The sequence below is a fragment of the Neofelis nebulosa genome, chromosome 9 (genome assembly GCF_028018385.1).
Source record: "Neofelis nebulosa isolate mNeoNeb1 chromosome 9, mNeoNeb1.pri, whole genome shotgun sequence".
Taxonomy (NCBI): domain Eukaryota; kingdom Metazoa; phylum Chordata; class Mammalia; order Carnivora; family Felidae; genus Neofelis; species Neofelis nebulosa.
Genome location: NC_080790.1, coordinates 985069 through 1001511, shown reverse-complemented (window position 1 = coordinate 1001511; position 16443 = coordinate 985069). Strand labels below are relative to the sequence as shown.

General features: G+C 57.2%; 1 protein-coding gene across 1 annotated transcript in view; it reads left to right on the top strand.

Annotated features, from left to right (window-relative positions):
• Positions 1–675: 675 nt before the first annotated feature.
• The window catches only part of PXDN (peroxidasin), a gene marked incomplete at its 5' end in the record, with an annotated part of 79383 nt that continues 63615 nt past the window's right edge, over positions 676–16443 (top strand). Inside the window, one exon of the mRNA XM_058686331.1 lies at positions 676–1250. Coding sequence (XP_058542314.1) covers positions 676–1250 — 575 coding nt within the window. The remainder of the gene's footprint in view (positions 1251–16443) is intronic.

Below are 16443 nucleotides of genomic sequence, written 5' to 3'. Positions count from 1 at the left end.
ATGCGTGTGTGTGTGTGACTCAGTCTCTCCTCCTTCCCACAGCTCCCCCTGTGTCTCCTGGTGGTTCCACCCATGTCCCACCGGGGTGGGCCCGAGGGTTTCCTGGGGGTGTGTCCACCAGGGAGGGACCTGCAAGGGCACTGAGCGACATCCTGGCCCAGCACTGAACCCATGCCCCTACACGAATGTCCTCTGTGCTCGGAACAATGCCCTGGGGGCAGCAGCGGCAGAAAGAGGGCCGCGGGGTCACAGGCAGGTGCCCGTCTGCCTGGCTCCAATCCTGCTGCAGCGTGTGTGTGTTTAGAGAAGGGGGGTGCAGGGGCGCCTGGGTGGCGCAGTCGGTTAAGCGTCCGACTTCAGCCAGGTCACCATCTCGCGGTCTGTGAGTTCGAGCCCCGCGTCAGGCTCTGGGCTGATGGCTCGGAGCCTGGAGCCTGTTTCCGATTCTGTGTCTCCCTCTCTCTCTGCCCCTCCCCCGTTCATGCTCTGTCTCTCTCTGTCCCAAAAATAAATAAAAAACGTTGAAAAAAAAAAATTTAGAGAAGGGGGGTGCAGATTGAGAGAGAGAGAGGCTGGGAGGGTGGGAGGAGAAGAGATAGAAAGGGAGGGGGAGAAAGAGAGAGACAGAGAAGAGAGAAAGGGGGAGAGAGAGAGAGAGAGAGAGAGAGAGAGAGAGAAGAGGCCTCGTGGAACTGGGTCCGGAGCAGAGCGAGCACGCTCACACCGCTCTCACACAACACGAGCGGCAAACGCGGCTCGGGGCGGTGGCCCAGGCCGCAGCTCCCGCGCGCAGACCCGGACTTGGCCCCGGGGGGGCCCCCGGGCGGAGAGCGGGGCGCCGCGGCCGCACGCCCGGCCCCGCCCCGGCCCTCGGGGCGGGTGCGGTGGGAGGAGCCGCGCGCATGTGCACAGCTGGCGCCCCCCCGCCCCCCGCGCACCGCTGGGACGTGGGCCGCGCGGGCGGGCGCAGTCCGGAGCCCGCAGGGTCGCGCCGGGCCCTCCCGGTCGTCTCGCGTCCCCGAGCGCCGCGCGCCCAGGGCTATGGCCGTGCGCCCCGCGGGCCCCGCGGGCCCCGCGCGCCGCTGCCTGCTGGCGCTCGTGCTGTGCTGCGGCTGGGGGGCGCTGGCCACGGGGACCCCGAAGCCGGGCGCCGGCTGCCCGAGCCGCTGCCTGTGCTTCCGCAGCACCGTGCGCTGCATGCATCTGCTGCTGGAGGCCGTGCCCGCCGTGGCGCCGCAGACCTCCATCCTGTGAGTGCCGCGGGGGCGGCGGGGAGCCCGAAGGCGCGGACGGGCGGGAGGGCGGGGGGCGGCGGGGAGCCCGAGGGCGCGGGCGGGCGCGGGCCTTTGTCCGCCTGGGCCGGGGCGCGCGGCCTCCGGAGCCTCCTTTGTTAGCCGGCGGCTTGGAATCCCCGGCTGGTCGGGGGCGGGGGGGGGGGCGGGCTGTGGGGGCAGCCCCGGGAGAGTCCCGCTCGCCGCCCCCGCAGGCCCCTCCCTGCCCGCTCGCGTCCCCCCCTCGGTGCCCCCTTCTCGCAGCTCCCGCCGCTCCCGGTCCCCACCCTGCCCGGGCGCACCGTATCCCCCCGCCCTCCTCCCCGTCGTCTTTTCCACGCCGCCCCCTCCCCGGTTCCCTGTCCTGTCGGTGTTCCTCCTCCGCGCCCCCTTCTCCTCTGCGGCGGGGGTCGGACCCCGCCTGCCCAAGCGCGGTGCGCCCCCGCGCGCCTCCCCCTCCTGCAGGACCGCGGTCCCCTCGTCCCCTCTTCGGGTCCTCAGAGTTCCGCAGCACCGCCTCCTGGTCCCCGCATACGCCGGGCGCCTAGAACCTCCCGCCCGGGTACCCCCGGCTCGCGGGGGCGTCCGTTCCCTCTGGCTTTCCCTGTGCTCAGCGAGCCCCGTGGCCAGCTCGGGTGTAGACGGAGGGGGCCGAGCGCATTTCCGCCCGGGCGCGCCGCTCGCGGGGGTGCCACACTTCGCCGCCGCTCGGCGCTCCAGTGGGTACAGGGCGCCCCGCACTTGGCCTCTGCGCGCGCAGACCCCCGGGCCGGCCTCGCCCTCCCTGGAGTGCCCCCTCCGCGGAGGCCGTGCGGAGGCGACCTGCGCCCGCGGCCCCGGGCTGGCGCTCTCCGAGTTGGCCTCGGGCCTCGAGGTTTCCGGATGCGTCCCGGATTAGAAGCTCTCCAAATCTGTAAAGGCAGGCATGCGTTTTAGGCGCCGACTGTGTCCGCGGCCTACAGCTGCCCTTCTGGATGCCAAAAATAGTTTCCACTTTTCTTGGCTGAGCCCAACTCCTTTGGCATCGCCCAAGGGCCTGCAGAAGTTGTAAAATCTCAAGTGAGCTCTAGGAAGTGGGCGCTCACCCTTGGGACTTCTAACCCGAGTCCGTGGCAGACCACCTCTCCCGGCCGCTGACTCTGCGACGCAGCTTGCTCGGGGTCTTTGGCGGGAGTCACCCTCCGCGAGCTGTCCCTCTCAGAGAGATCGGCCTTCCTTCCAGAGGACGCCCGAGAGGGCACCACACTGTAAACTAACAGACTCGATGGCGGGCACAGTGAAGGCTTTCTGGATACGGATAATTTCTTTACTGAGTCACTGGAAGAAACTTGGACCCGAAACCACTTTTCACATCTGGCCAGTACTGTGCTTTGTCTCCAACTCTTAATTGCTTTTTAAAAAGAACAGCATTAAACATTTTTTTAGAAAATGTTTATTTAACTTTGAGAGAGAGAGACAGAGCACTAGCTGGGGAGGGGCAGAGAGGGGGGAGACACAGAATCTGAAGCAGGCTTCAGGCTCGGAGCGGTCAGCCCAGAGCCCGACGCGGGGCTCGAACTCACAGACCGAGAGATCATGACCTGAGCCGAAGTTGGACGCTCAACCGACTGAGCCACCCAGGTGCCCCCAAAAAGAACAGTATCTTAGAATATGAGCGTTGTGGAACAGAAATGCAGTCTTCCGGCTTACTGTTCATGACAAGATTCTCCACAGAGGTTTAAGAGTGTTTGACAAATAGCCGATGGTAGGCCTGGAATGTGACATAATAGTTAACACTTGAAAGATTTCCAGAAAGCGTTCTTTTGCGTAAACTTTACCATATATTTTCATGGCTCTTTGTAGTTTCGAAAATGTTTTGAAATGCCCGTGCTTGGTCTGCTGGATTCTGTGAGGCAGGCAGAACGGACACTCTGCTGACCAAATCCCTTCCAGAAGGAAGCGGACTTTCACAGATTTTTGCTGAAATGGACACAAACCCATTTCACAGCTCTGCAGACCCAGGCCCGGGAAGAGGGCACTTGCCTGGGCTGGAGACGCTGGGAGGAGGGCCGAGCTGACTCCTGCGGTGACACATTCCAGCAGGGGACCCTGTGTGGGTCACTGGGCCCCGGACCGAGGTCGTGGGAGCAGGGCAACGAATGGTGAGGGAGGAGGCTTTGGGAGACAGGATATGGTCCAGAAGGCGTGCACCCTGTGGAGGAGGAGGAAGGCCAGGTCTGAGGTGCCAGGCTCGCTCGGGCTCTGGTAGGTGCCATCACATGACAAGCTCCGCTCATGCAGAAATATTTAATTTTCCTTTGTGGCTTTTCTCCCAGCTCTCTGCTCCCATGCATCACTATTTTTTTTTCCCTATTTTAAAAATATTTCGTAGAAATTGGGCACTAAAAATATGAAGATAAAGATAGAACCTGGCTTCAAGGTTAGTTGGACCACGTGACCCCACATCGGCCCTTTACTTTTAAGACTCCCCGCACCCCCTCAAAAAGAAGGATTGACTCAGAATCCCCGAACTCTGACATCTCCTGAAGTGCTCCCGGAGTGTGTTCAAACCCAGCAGAGATTGGGTTGTTTAGATTCGTGGTCAGGGCTTCAAAAATAACGGTCTGTGACCACCCTGTGATTCAGGTTTGGGTTGAGCCCAGCTCATGCCCACTGGAAGTATCTGGTGTGTTCTAGAGTGAACCGCACTGGCCCCCTGTGGTCTGGAGCCTCCAGCTCCGGTCTGCGGGCCCCGGTCTGTGGTTTGTGGCTCTGGTCTGAGGCTCCAGTCTTGGGGCTCTGGTTTGAGGCTCTGGTCTGGGGCTCCGGTCTGGGGGCTCTGGTTTGAGGCTCTGGTCTGGGGCTCCGGTCTGGGGCTCCAGCCTTGGGGCTCTGGTTTGAGGCTCTGGTCTGGGGCTCCGGTCTGGGGCTCCGGTCTGGGGCTCCAGTCTGGGGGCTCTGGTTTGAGGCTCTGGTCTGGGGCTCCGGTCTGGGGCTCCGGTCTGGGGCTCCAGTCTGGGGGCTCTGGTTTGAGGCTCTGGTCTGGGGCTCCGGTCTGGGGCTCCAGTCTTGGGGCTCTGGTTTGAGGCTCTGGTCTGGGGCTCCGGTCTGGGGCTCCAGCCTTGGGGCTCTGGTTTGAGGCTCTGGTCTAGTGCTCCGGTCTGGGGCTCCGGTCTGGGGCTCCAGTCTGGGGGCTCTGGTTTGAGGCTCTGGTCTGGGGCTCCGGTCTGGGGCTCCAGCCTTGGGGCTCTGGTTTGAGGCTCTGGTCTAGTGCTCCGGTCTGGGGCTCCGGTCTGGGGCTCCAGTCTGGGGCTCTGGTCTGGGGCTCCGGTCTGGGGCTCCAGCCTTGGGGCTCTGGTTTGAGGCTCTGGTCTAGTGCTCCGGTCTGGGGCTCCGGTCTGGGGCTCCGGTCTGGGGCTCCAGTCTGGGGCTCTGGTCTGGGGCTCCGGTCTGGGGCTCTGGTCTGGGGTTCCAGTTTCCCGCTCCGGTTTCCCTGCTCTGCTATGTCGCTGTGCTTCTCCAGACGCGCTCCCGGGCAGCCTCAACAAGCCCCCTCTCTACTGGTCTACTGGTGCTGTTGTGCAGTTCAGCCTGGGAGTGTTTGTAGAAGTTCCTGCTCCAGTTTTGAATGTTCTAGTCTGTTCACCACAGGAGAAGCTTGTCCCCACGGTAATTAAAAAGCGAGGACTAAAACAGTGTGACATCTCTGCCCTTCTGGGCCCTCCTCTCAACACGGCCTCTTTGTCCGCACTGGGCTTCTGGCCTCGGGCAGACGGGCCCTCCACCCTCCGCACCCTCCCCCAACCTCTTTCTTTCCCTGTGGCCTCCATTGTGAGCTCATGGGAATCTACTCCCAAACTGATGGCCATCAGACAGCCCAGGCCACGCCAGACAGCTGTCCATGTGACAGGAAGCCCAGGGACGCAGCCCGGTCCCAGAGTAGGTAGGGGGTCTGCCCGCCAGGCTGCTGTTCTGCCGCCTCTGTTTCCCGATCGGACTGTTTTGCGGTCTGTGCCCGCGTGCAGTCCCACCTCGGGGAACACCTGGTCCTGTGGCGCGCTGGAGGGGGCGCTGCTCAGTGCGGGCAGCGCTGTGGACCTGGGGTGCAGCCAGTGTGCCCCTGCACCGGCCCTGGGGTTCCCGCCTCATGGGTGGGGTCCCCAGCCGTCTGCAGGCCCCTCTGGGGATGGTGATGCCCACTGGCGATCTGTCATGTCTCACGTTGTCTCTGCCCCTGGGTCACCAGCCTCCCTTGCAGCTTCCCAGGCCTGGCTGTCGGGAGATTATATTTCCCGCCAAGTCCCCCTGGCACAGTGAGGGGGTCTCGCTCACGGGGGCTGCGTAGAAACGTGTCCGAGGTGGGGGTGGGCGGTGCACCGCCCTCCAGCTGGGCTCTCCTCTCAGCACTTCTGTGCCGTCCCTCTGGCTCACGGGAAGCCCCTCAGTCCTGACCGTGCCCTCTGGGGACACCCTGGGCTCCTGGGGAGGCTGACCTAAAGGTTACCGGGTCCATCCAGGTGGAGGCGGCCAGGTGGCTCCGCTGGGCTTTGCAGGACGCTGGGGGGTGCTGGAGCCTTTGGCTTACTTACAATTTCTGATTTTCCTTTGAAGTTCCCAGTTATGATGAAGTCAGAGTCTTTAGCTCAAAGGTACTTGAAAAGCACCACAAGAATATTTCTAAAATATTCAGGTAGTGGAAATTTATCTTCCCACGAGGGTGATGGGCCAGTGTCCTCCCATGCTCGCTGCTCCTCGGGTCCGCGCCGACGGGCGGCTGCTGGCGGTCAGCCTGGAGAGCGGCCGGCGTGCCCTGGTCGGGAGAGGACGCTCTTCAGCGCTCAGAACAGGCTCCGGGAGGGACCTTCCCTGGGAGAGCTGTGACTGAGACATTTGTCACCGGGTAGTGGGGCTCTGTGTGTGTGTGGCCACAGCCCCAGCTCCACCCTCGAAAGCTTGTGTTTGGAGGCCGTGTGACCAGGTGGCCCTCTTGGAAACTCACAGCAGCTTAGCTGAGCTTCAGGAGTTTGGAGAACTAGCTTCCTCCCGTGTGTTTTGAGCTCGTCAGTCCCTGCACCTCTGAATCCAGAAGGCGGTTCTGACTCGGCCTGGCTTCCTTCTCTGCCCGTCCCGTGACTCGGTTTCTCTCTGTAGAGGCGACTGGCGACTGTAGGCTTCCCTCGTGACGGCCTGGGCACAGCACGAGCAGCCCCTTGTTCGAGCTCTGGGAATTCTTCTGGAGCTCCGCACTGGCCAGACCAGCTTCTGGAGCCCAGAGGAGTCTGTTCTGCCTGAGCCGTGGGCTGGAAGCGGGCGAGGGCGCGTGGCCTGGAGGGAAGAAGCGAGTGCCGGGCAGGCAGAGAGGTGTCCCCTGCAGTGATGAAAGGTTCAACGTTGCAAAGGTCAGCAGAAACGGAGACGGTTCCAGTCTCCGGAACTTTCTCCCCATCAGTTGGAAAACCAGTAGAAGTCTGGCCTGCATTCACTGGGCTGATGCCCGTCGGCTCAGGAGTTTTTTCTCTCTGACTGGAGACACCACAGCAGGGCGGAAACTGGAGTAGATCCCAGCAGGGCTGTGGCGGAGCTCTGAGCTCTGCAGTCAGAACCCAGGGCTGGGAGGCAGGGGCCTGGTCCCCCCACCCTGTCTCTGCGTGCTGTGTGCACTTGGAGAAGCCCTGTGCTCTCTGAATGCCAGCGTCTAGCGAGGAAGGTCTCCTGAAGCGCGGCCTCCAAGTGTACTCGGCATTTTAATCGTGACCGTTTCCATAGTGTTAGGGGCACGTGAGAAAGTAGGAGACGATGCGTTGATTTAAAAATGCGTTTTTTGGTGAATGCAATTTAAAAGCAGTTAAACCTTCCCGAATTTGATGCCTCAGCAGCCCGCTGGGACACTGCTGGTGGCTCCTCTTCCTGTGCGGGGCAGTGGCTCCTGCAGCAGGTGGGCCCCCGTGTGCTCATGGGCTCCTGTGTACTGGGCCCCTGTGTGCTGGGCCCTGAATGGTCATGGGCTCCTGCGTGCTGGGCTCTTGTGTGCTGGGCCCCTGAATGGTCATGGGCCCCTGCGTGCTGGGCCCGTGTGCTCATGGGTTCCTGCGTGCTGGGGCTCTGTGTGCTGGGCCCTGAATGGTCATGGGCTCCTGTGTGCTGGGCCCCTGTGTGCTGCATACACGATTTGTGCAGACCGGGCGTCCCTGCCGCGGGTAAGTGGGTGCTCTGTTGGCGTGAGGGATAATCTCGTCGATAGATTTAAAATCTAAGTTGATCGTTTCAATGACTTACACGTTGTCTTGAAGTTAATTTTGAAGAGCAGAAGTTGTGCTTTCTCCTCCCCAGTCCCTTGGCTTCTCTCCGGTTGCACATGTCCACCAAGAACCTCATGGGTAAATCCTCAGACGTGGCAACGAAATGATGACGCGGGATCCATTACAAAGCAACAAGATAACTCACGCGGTGGTTATAACCGGAACCTGGCAAGAAAGTCAGGAAGGAATGTGTTCGCTGCTTCATGGGTTCATCTGGGCGTCCCCTTTTCCTGGTGCCCACTTCGCTAATTTCTTGGCTCGTTTCTTTGTTCTGGAAACTGTTTCTCAACATCGCCCTGGGGAACAGAGCTTCACCTGGCGATGATCCACCAGGGCGGTGGACGAGGTTCACGGGGAGAAGGCTGCTTCCGAGTCCACCCCTGGGCGGGAACGGGCTCGGGTCTCCCCAGACCACAGAGCTCGCCGGGATCATCCCGGGTCTGCTCTATAGTAGGGCCTGAAGCACGTGCTGAACCACCGATAATGTTCCTTTTTTGACTTTTGGGCGAATTTTCACGTAAGAAAAAAAAAGCCTTATTGAAACACAATTGACATTTTGAAAGGTGCTCATGTTGAAGGTGGTAAGTTTGACATCTGTCCCTGCCTGTGAAGCCCTCACCACGGTCAGGGTAAGGGCCCTCCCTCTCCTCACCCGCAAGACCCCTCTCGCCCCGTCCTGCCCCACTGAGGTGACCGGGTCTGTGTTCGCACGTGGGATGTTGGTCTCTGTCCCGGTTCCTGGAATGTCTTGGTCTGATTTGGACACTTCAGGGTCAGCCCTGCCCCCTGGGATGAGTTCAGAGCATTCCTGCCCTTTCCACGTTTTGGGTGAGCGTTGGCAGAACTGCTTATATTACAGTCTTTTCTTAAATGTTTGTTTGGCAGGACTTCCTGCGGAAGCTTCCCTTCTTTGCGGGAAGGTGAACTTACAGTGAGTCCCGATCCGTCAAGGCAGCATTTTCTTCCCGAATGAGCACGGGTAGACAGTGTCCCCAAGGCGCTTGCCCTCCTAAAGTTGTTCCTTTCCGCCCCTTAAGATCTGCGGGGCCATTCGCGATGCCACTCCTCTGGCTTCTGGTGACAAATGCTATTACCTGACTAGTCTGCAGGAGACTCATCCGTTTTCCCGACCTTCGCAAAAACCTACCTTTTGGCTTCATTGGGTTTTCTCCTTTTTTCTGGTTTTTGTTTTGTTAATTTCCTTTCTTCTACTTCAGATTCCACTGGCTCTTGCACACCCAACCGAGTGCTCGATGCCGAGTGGATCCCTGGGGTTTTCCTGCTCCCCCTGGTGCAGTCTTCTCCGCACACTGCCCTGAGTCAGCTGCCTCGGTCTCCCCAGAGGCACAGCATCATCCCCTCCTGTAGGGCGTGACCTCTGGGGTGCTTGTATGGTCTCAGGGATCATGTCCTTTGTTGACCCACATGTACGGTCCTCACAATACTTGCTTTGTGTCTTTTGTGGGCTTTTAGTTCGCTTCAGACAGGAGAGCAAGTCCAGTCCCTCAAAAGTGTAATTTCCCCACTCGCTTTTGTTTCTAATTTGAAAAAATTTTAAATTATTCTGCAACAAAGTGTATTAAAAAAGTAAGTAACAGTTGGGGTGCCTGGGTGGCTCAGTTGGTGAAGCGTCTGACTTCGGCTCAGGTCGTGATCTCGCGGTCCGTGAGTTCGAGCCCCGCATCGGGCTCGGTGCTGACAGCTCGGAGCCTGGAGCCTGCTTCAGATTCTGTGTCTCCCTCTCTCTGCCGCTCGTGCTGTCTCTCAAAAATGCGTAAACATAAAACAAAATTAAAGAAAAAAAGTAACAATTAGAAGAAGCAAGCAGCCACTGGCTTCACATGCCCAAGTCTAGATTGAAAAAGAATTAAAAACTATGCCACCCTGCTGTTCCCCCTTTGCCTTTGGAATGCTGTTGTATCAGCTTGGTCACAAAGTCTAGGTGGATTGAAACGACGTGAGTTTTTACCTGACCGACAGGGGAGCGGTGGCGATGGCCCTGGTTGGGCAGCCATCCTCGGGGTTCTGCTCTGAGCCAGGGGCCGGCATACCGTGGCCACGGCCAGCGCGATCGCTGCCCGCCTTGTAGACTGATCTGTACGAGTGTGTGCCGGGCCCCCTCGGCTGTTTTATCAACGGCGGCTTTCCAGCTCCAAAGGCAGAGTTGCGTAGCTGTGAGAAGCCAAAATAGTTACAATCTGGCCCTTTACCAAATGTTTGCTGTCAGAGCGACTCGGGGACTCGGGGACTCGGGGACTCGGGGACTCGGGCTCTGGCCATGCATTGCTGCCCTTAGACCCTGCCCTCCAGGCTGTCCTGGAGGCACAGAGAAGGTGAGCGAACGCCGGGGGAGGTTCTATGCCCTGGGCCGCCGCAGGTGACACACTGCTTGCGCTCACGTGCTGTCTCCCGCCCCGCCCACGGAACGTCACTTAGTGCACCCCCAGGGAGTGCCATGCATTTCAGGCATCTTGAGTTTCTGCACCGTTGTGGGGGACACTGGTGCCTGACGACCGTGCCCCGAGTCAGGCCCCTCTTCCTGTCCCCTCCGCCACAGGCACACTGCCATTCAGGGTACAGAGCAGCTCTGAGCTCCGGGCCCCTTGTGACACAGGTCAGCTGGATGGCAGGACGCTGCTGGCCATGTTTCTCAGTGTGGTGTGACTTAATGGGGCCTCACCTCCAGCCCTGTTCACTTTGCTCCAGCTGTGGGCTTAGAAAATACCATCACAGGTAAACGGAAGCTAACAACTTGCTCCCTCTCCTTCCAGCAAAAGAATTTTGTTGTCTGGGGTTAAAGGCAGTGTATTTATCCCCCGTAGAGAGTCTCTGGGTGTGGTTATCTTCAGTAGGTGGAGGATAGTTCAGGGATTGTAACTCCTGGATCAAAGCCACATTTCTCCTAAGCCAGTTGCTTAACCAAAGACTTCTCGGAGGGCTGACGGATTTGGGCTGGTGTCCCTTCTAGGTGATCAGAGATAACGTGGAGGTGATGGGAGGCAGAGGGAGAAAAACCAGGAGGAAACAGTGCTCAGCTTGGATCGTCAGCTTCTGGAACCAGAGTCTGCTGTTTTTGAGGTTCGGGATGGAAACCGTGCCTGTCCAGCTGCCCGTGTGTGGGGCACACTTGGCCTGCGCCTGTCTGTGGGGCACTGGCTCTTCCTGTTTGCTTCCCGAGATTCTGACGTTGTGCACGAGTCTGTACGGTCCTTGGACATTTGCCCCGAGGCCTTCTGTCTCGGGCCCTCAGCTGCTCGTCAGGGCTCACCTCTCTTCCGCACTCGGCCAGTTGCACGTGTGCACAGGGGCCTTCCTGCTAAAGGCAGGCTGAGCCTTCGGGGAGGAAGCTGCAAAACTGCCCTCTCACCCACGCATCACACTGTCCAGTTTATCTTTCTTACGGTGTTTTGAAAGTATTTCGTGCAAGCTGTACGTGTTCATAACAAAAATGGGAAAATACAGAGGGACCGAACAAAACAAATAACTTGCATTCCTGTCGTCGGAGGAAACTCTTACGGGATTGGGCTTGCCCGTCAGATGCACGTGTGCCCATTCACGCGTGTGTACGTACGGACACGGAGATGCTGGTACGTCTGTTTTCCTATATCCTCTCCTCTGTCTCTGTCTCTGTCATCTGTGCACCTGCAGTATTCCATTCGTATCTTTGGCCAGACTTCCACACACCTATCTGTATCATCTGCTTCCCCATCATCCGTCCATCCGTCCATCCGTCTGCCCGCCTGTCTGTCTGCCTGTCTGAATGTCCACCCGCCCACCCATCTGTCCATTCATCTATCCATCCATCCATCCATCATCCATCCATCCACCCTTCCATCATCTGTAAAAACTGAGGCACAATTTGTGCCCTTCTCTGTAGTGCACATCGCAGCACATTGTGCCCCGTGTCTGTGTGATCTTTCCTAATGGCCATGTAGCATTTCTTCGCTCAGAATCACCAAATTTATTGAACTCCATTTTTATGGGTCATTTCTTTGTGTCCACGCTTCTGCTATTTTATTTTTTTATTTTTTATTTATTTATTTTTTTCAACGTTTTTTATTTATTTTTTGGGACAGAGAGAGACAGAGCATGAACGGGGGAGGGGCAGAGAGAGAGGGAGACACAGAATCGGAAACAGGCTCCAGGCTCCGAGCCATCAGCCCAGAGCCTGACGCGGGGCTCGAACTCACGGACCGCGAGATCGTGACCTGGCTGAAGTCGGACGCTTAACCGACTGCGCCACCCAGGCGCCCCAACGCTTCTGCTATTTTAAACAGTACCCTCTCAATGCCATTGTGTGTGTATTTTGGGGACTTCCGGGCACGTTTTTGTAATCTGCAACATCTTGTTCTGCACCGAGAATTCTGGTCAACACATTGTGGGCTTTTCCAGGTCTGTTTCCTTCCTGGACACAGTCGGTGTCTTCCTGAGGACAGGCGTCCTCTGTTGGCTGAGCGTCGGTCCCTTCCCGCTGACAGAACTAGTCCTTTCGGGGCCGTTTCTCGTTGTTCTCGGGCAGGACAGCACACGGGGCATCCCTCGGATGCCTGGACGCTGGAAACGTGGTGTGTGTACCTGTTTCCTCACTCGGTAAGGACACCCTCGTCCTTATGATTTGTCTTCTCTCTGGAGACTTTCATCTGCGTTTGTCCTGAGAACCCAGGCAATCACCTGATCCGTGTGTCGGCTGGGTCTGTTTTATTTCGGATCCTTAGGGCTTCCACTGGAGGCCACATGTTCCTGGCTTGGTCTGTGCTCGTGGTTGGCTGTCTGTCTTGGAGCGGCAGTCGCACTGACACCCCGGAACCTGCCCTGGGAGGAGCTCCACAATCGGCACCTGGGCCCCTGGCATCCTGCTCCTGAAGGCCGTGTTTGCGGTGGGTCCTCCTCGTTCGCAGTGGTCCTGTTCCCTAAGGTCACTGCAGACACGGGTCAGCGACCCTGAACCGTCCGTCCTGGGGACATGCAGGCCCGTTCCCGGGAGTCTCGTCACAACACTGTCATCAACCCAACAGTGGATGACCTTCTTTTGTGTGTGTTTTCTGTTTAAAGACACTGAATTTAATGCAGACTCTGGACTGACCCGCCATGAAGTCCCAGCCAACAGCGGCAGCTCCAGCCGGAGTAAAGCTCATCCCACACACCTGTTTTCTCCTGAGGCCCGTCAGGGCTCTCGAACTCAGAACTGGACAGGACTCCAGCACCATGCTCGGGGTCAGTTTTAAGCTGCGAACTCACCCGAAGAGAGCACAGGAACGCAGGCAGCCTAGCACTCAGTGGGCAGCAAGAAGGACACCTGTTCACGGCCTGAGCAGGAGCCAGACGGCAGAGGGTCACCTGGCTGTCCTCTGCGCTAGGAACACGGGCGTCCGGCCCCTCAGGCTCTCTGCCACTCCTTCCGGTCCTCGAGTGATGGCAAAAGCTCCGTGAGGATTGATTTTAGGGTCAAGTGTGCAGATATGGAAGCCCCGGATCATGAGGATCGAGTGTGCTGTCGGTATTCTGGGTGGAGACGCTGTGACCTGAGGGACAAGGGAGGTGTCCCCCAGTGTAGCCACCACACCCCACGCGCCCCTGTGCGACCTTCTCGGCGTCTGAGCCCATGGGTTCCGGGAGGTACGAACAAGGCAGGCCCCTGCAAACACCTGCTGGGTCTGCCCAGCGTCTCACAGGACAAAGTGCCCTGAACGACTTTGAGCGACTTCGACCGACTTCAGCGTCCAAAGTCATTACATTTAGCTACTATTTGAACACGTCCTAAGGAACCCAGTGTGTGGGGCCCCCCAGGTTAGGTGCCGTGGCCTGAGGGCAGGGTGATACTGTGCTGAGATCCCGGCCCCGCGCCTGCCAGGGGAGCTCATTCACCCTGGGGCCTCGGTTTCCCCATCTGTAGGGGCGTTTCGAGGAGTGAGGAAGAACACACGTGTGCATCTGCTAACACGGCCTGGCCAGGAGACGCTTCTGCCGTGGAGACTTGTCTTATGGTTTGAGTGTGCTGAATTGAACTGTGGGGCTGTGCCAGCAGAGGCAGGCAGGCAGGCCCCCCAGGCCCAGGGAGGAGGGGTGTGATGTTGTGACAGCTTCGTGTTCTTCCTGGTGGCTGCGGGGCCACCGACGCGCTGTCACTCTGTGCCCTGACTTTGACTGAATCACATACTTGTGATTCAGACAGGAACTACCACTAAGCATAATGCATTTTCCATGCATCTCAGGTGCCGTTTTCTCTAACAGACCAAACTTCCAACATGAAACTCACCCCACGCGGACAGCACTTGCGAGGATCCAGGAAGTGCTCGGTGACGGCCAGTTCCCGTCCTTCCCAACTTTTGTAGCATGCCACTCTGGCAGCGAACTGATGTTACTTATTGGCTGAGGCCAGAGGACGGGCAGAAGAAGTTCAGAGTTACTCCTGGCAAATGTAAGGCTGACGTTACCACATTTTGCCTTTGCAGTGATTGGAGCTCTTGAATTGTTATTTTCTCTCTTTGCGGGGGGAGAAGAAAGCGTTTACTGCTCTTGGGCAGGAAGATTTCTTTACTCAGAAGTGTTGTGCCAAGAAACCTGACTTCCCAGACCTGTGGGAGTGTGTGTCACCAGAGGATACGGCTTCACTTCCCTTCATGGCTTCCGTTAGGGAAGGGGACCCAGATTAGGCTCGTCACTTCCTGGAGTGGAACAATATTTCTGATGTTCTGTACTCAGCTGCACAGCACTTTAACTTTTAAAAATAGCGATTAAAGTGGATACAGTTAGTCATCTGTTATTTACTCAGACATGTGGGATGTTTGCGTTGGCATGGCAACAGTGGCTAATACTGGTCTTGAGCTTGTGTTTTCTTGTGGATTTGTTTGTTGTGTAACTGTCTTACATCATTGTGTGTGTCACTCCATCCATCCATCCGTCCTTTCTTCTATCGTCACACTCCTCCATCTAGCCCTCCACCTGTCCACTTACGTATCTCTCATCCACACATCCACCCACGTGTACATCCATCCATCCATCTATTCATCCATCCATCCATCATCTATCCACCCACCCACCTGTCCGTCCATCCATCCATCCATCCATCCATCCATCTATCCATCCATCCATCCATCCGTCTGTCTTTCCATCCATCCATCCATCCATCCGCCTGTCTTTCCATCTGTCTACCTGTCTTTCCATCCATCCATCCATCCATCCATCCATCCATCCATACACCCACCCACCCACCCACCCGTCTTTCCATCCATCCATCCATCCATCCATCCATCCATCCATCTGCCTGTCTTTCCATCCATCTATCTACCTGTCTTTCCATCCATCCATCCACCCACCTGTCTTTCCATCCATCCATCCATCCATCCATCCATCCATCCGCCTGTCTTTCCATCCATCCGCCTGTCTTTCCATCCATCTACCTGTCTTTCCATCCATCCACCCATCCACCCACCCACCCACCCATTCAGATTATCATCCGTCTATCCATCCACCTAATCACCTACCCCTCCATCCATCTGCCCTCCTGTTCATCCCTCCCTCCCTCTCTCCTTCCTGGCATCCCTGCTAGTGTCAAGGATTGGTGCTGAGACACATTACGTCCTGTTGCAGGGGCCTCCTTGTACCAGCAGACCGGAACCACTACATCCGGAAGTGCCTGCCACGAGTGATAGCTGTGTGCCTCTATCCTGACACAGCCCAGTCCCTGCTCCTTCCTTCCCTCTCATTGGTCAGGAATGGGATTAGAAGCTTAGCTGGAGGGACACAGAAAAGGAAATGGCTGTGGAAAGAACTGTTTCCGTAGATCCAGGCCTCTTGGAGCTCAGAAAACAGCAGCTTTAAAATCCCACTCCCTTATCATTTTCTTTAGCCACAGAGAAGCCTTCTTTCTCTTTTGAGCTTTCTTAGAGCTACTGTTTCGTGATGACTACTGTTATTGGTTGTTTCTCTGTTCCCTCGAGGATCCCGTGCAGCTAGCAGCATCTGGAGGTGCAGAGGACCTGGTTTGTGCTGCATTAGGGCTTTACGTTTTCTCACTGGGGAAGGACTCCAGCGCTGCGGACTCTGAAAATCAGGACAAAGAAAGAAGACCGTCCCACCGCCACCGTGGGCGAGGCAGGGCAGGCTGTTGACGTGGAACAGCCTTGACTGAAGTGAAGAGGTCTACCTAGGAGACTTTGGAGAGGGCCTTCCTTGGCTCAGGGTTACTTTTTATTCTCTCTGCCTTGTGTGTCCTTCCCTCAGAAGCTGGTGATTGACCCCAAAGCCATCTGTTGTGAGTTCCTTTTGGGGTTAATTATCTGTCCCACACCACACCTCTTTTGTCCTCTGATATTTCCTCATCGATGAAACTCTTACTTAGCTCTCCAAAATGTTTTCTTGTTCAGAATTAATCGGGTCGCATTTCTTGTCTTCCGGGAACTTCCTTCTGTATGTAAGGAGCCCTGTAGGTGAGGTGCCCTCAGAGCCTTTTGGGTGGAGAGTAACTATTTGATTTCCATATTTTTTTATTCTATTTTGTGATCCATTTCCTCCGTGTAGGTAATTGAAACACAGCCTGATTTGGGGCTTTTAGAAAAGCAGCAAGCAAAAACACATCTGTTTGGTAAGGCCTGAAACCGGTTGCTTCTTGGGCTTGGTTTGTGCTGAGAGTATGTGACTGCTCAGCAGTCGGTGAAGGTTGGGCGAGTGCCCAGTAGGATGACATGGTTTATCTGTTATTTCGCTGAACTCAAAGGGCGAGCTCTGTCTCTCCCTCTCTGCGGGAACAACCTCAAGTAACTCGTTCAATGGTTTAAATTACAATATTTGTTGCAATAAGTTGGCTTCACCAGTATGCCTGCGTGCCTGCGATGGCTAATTGTGTATTTCAGACTGGGCCACAGTAGACATACGTTTGGTTGAACGTTACTCTA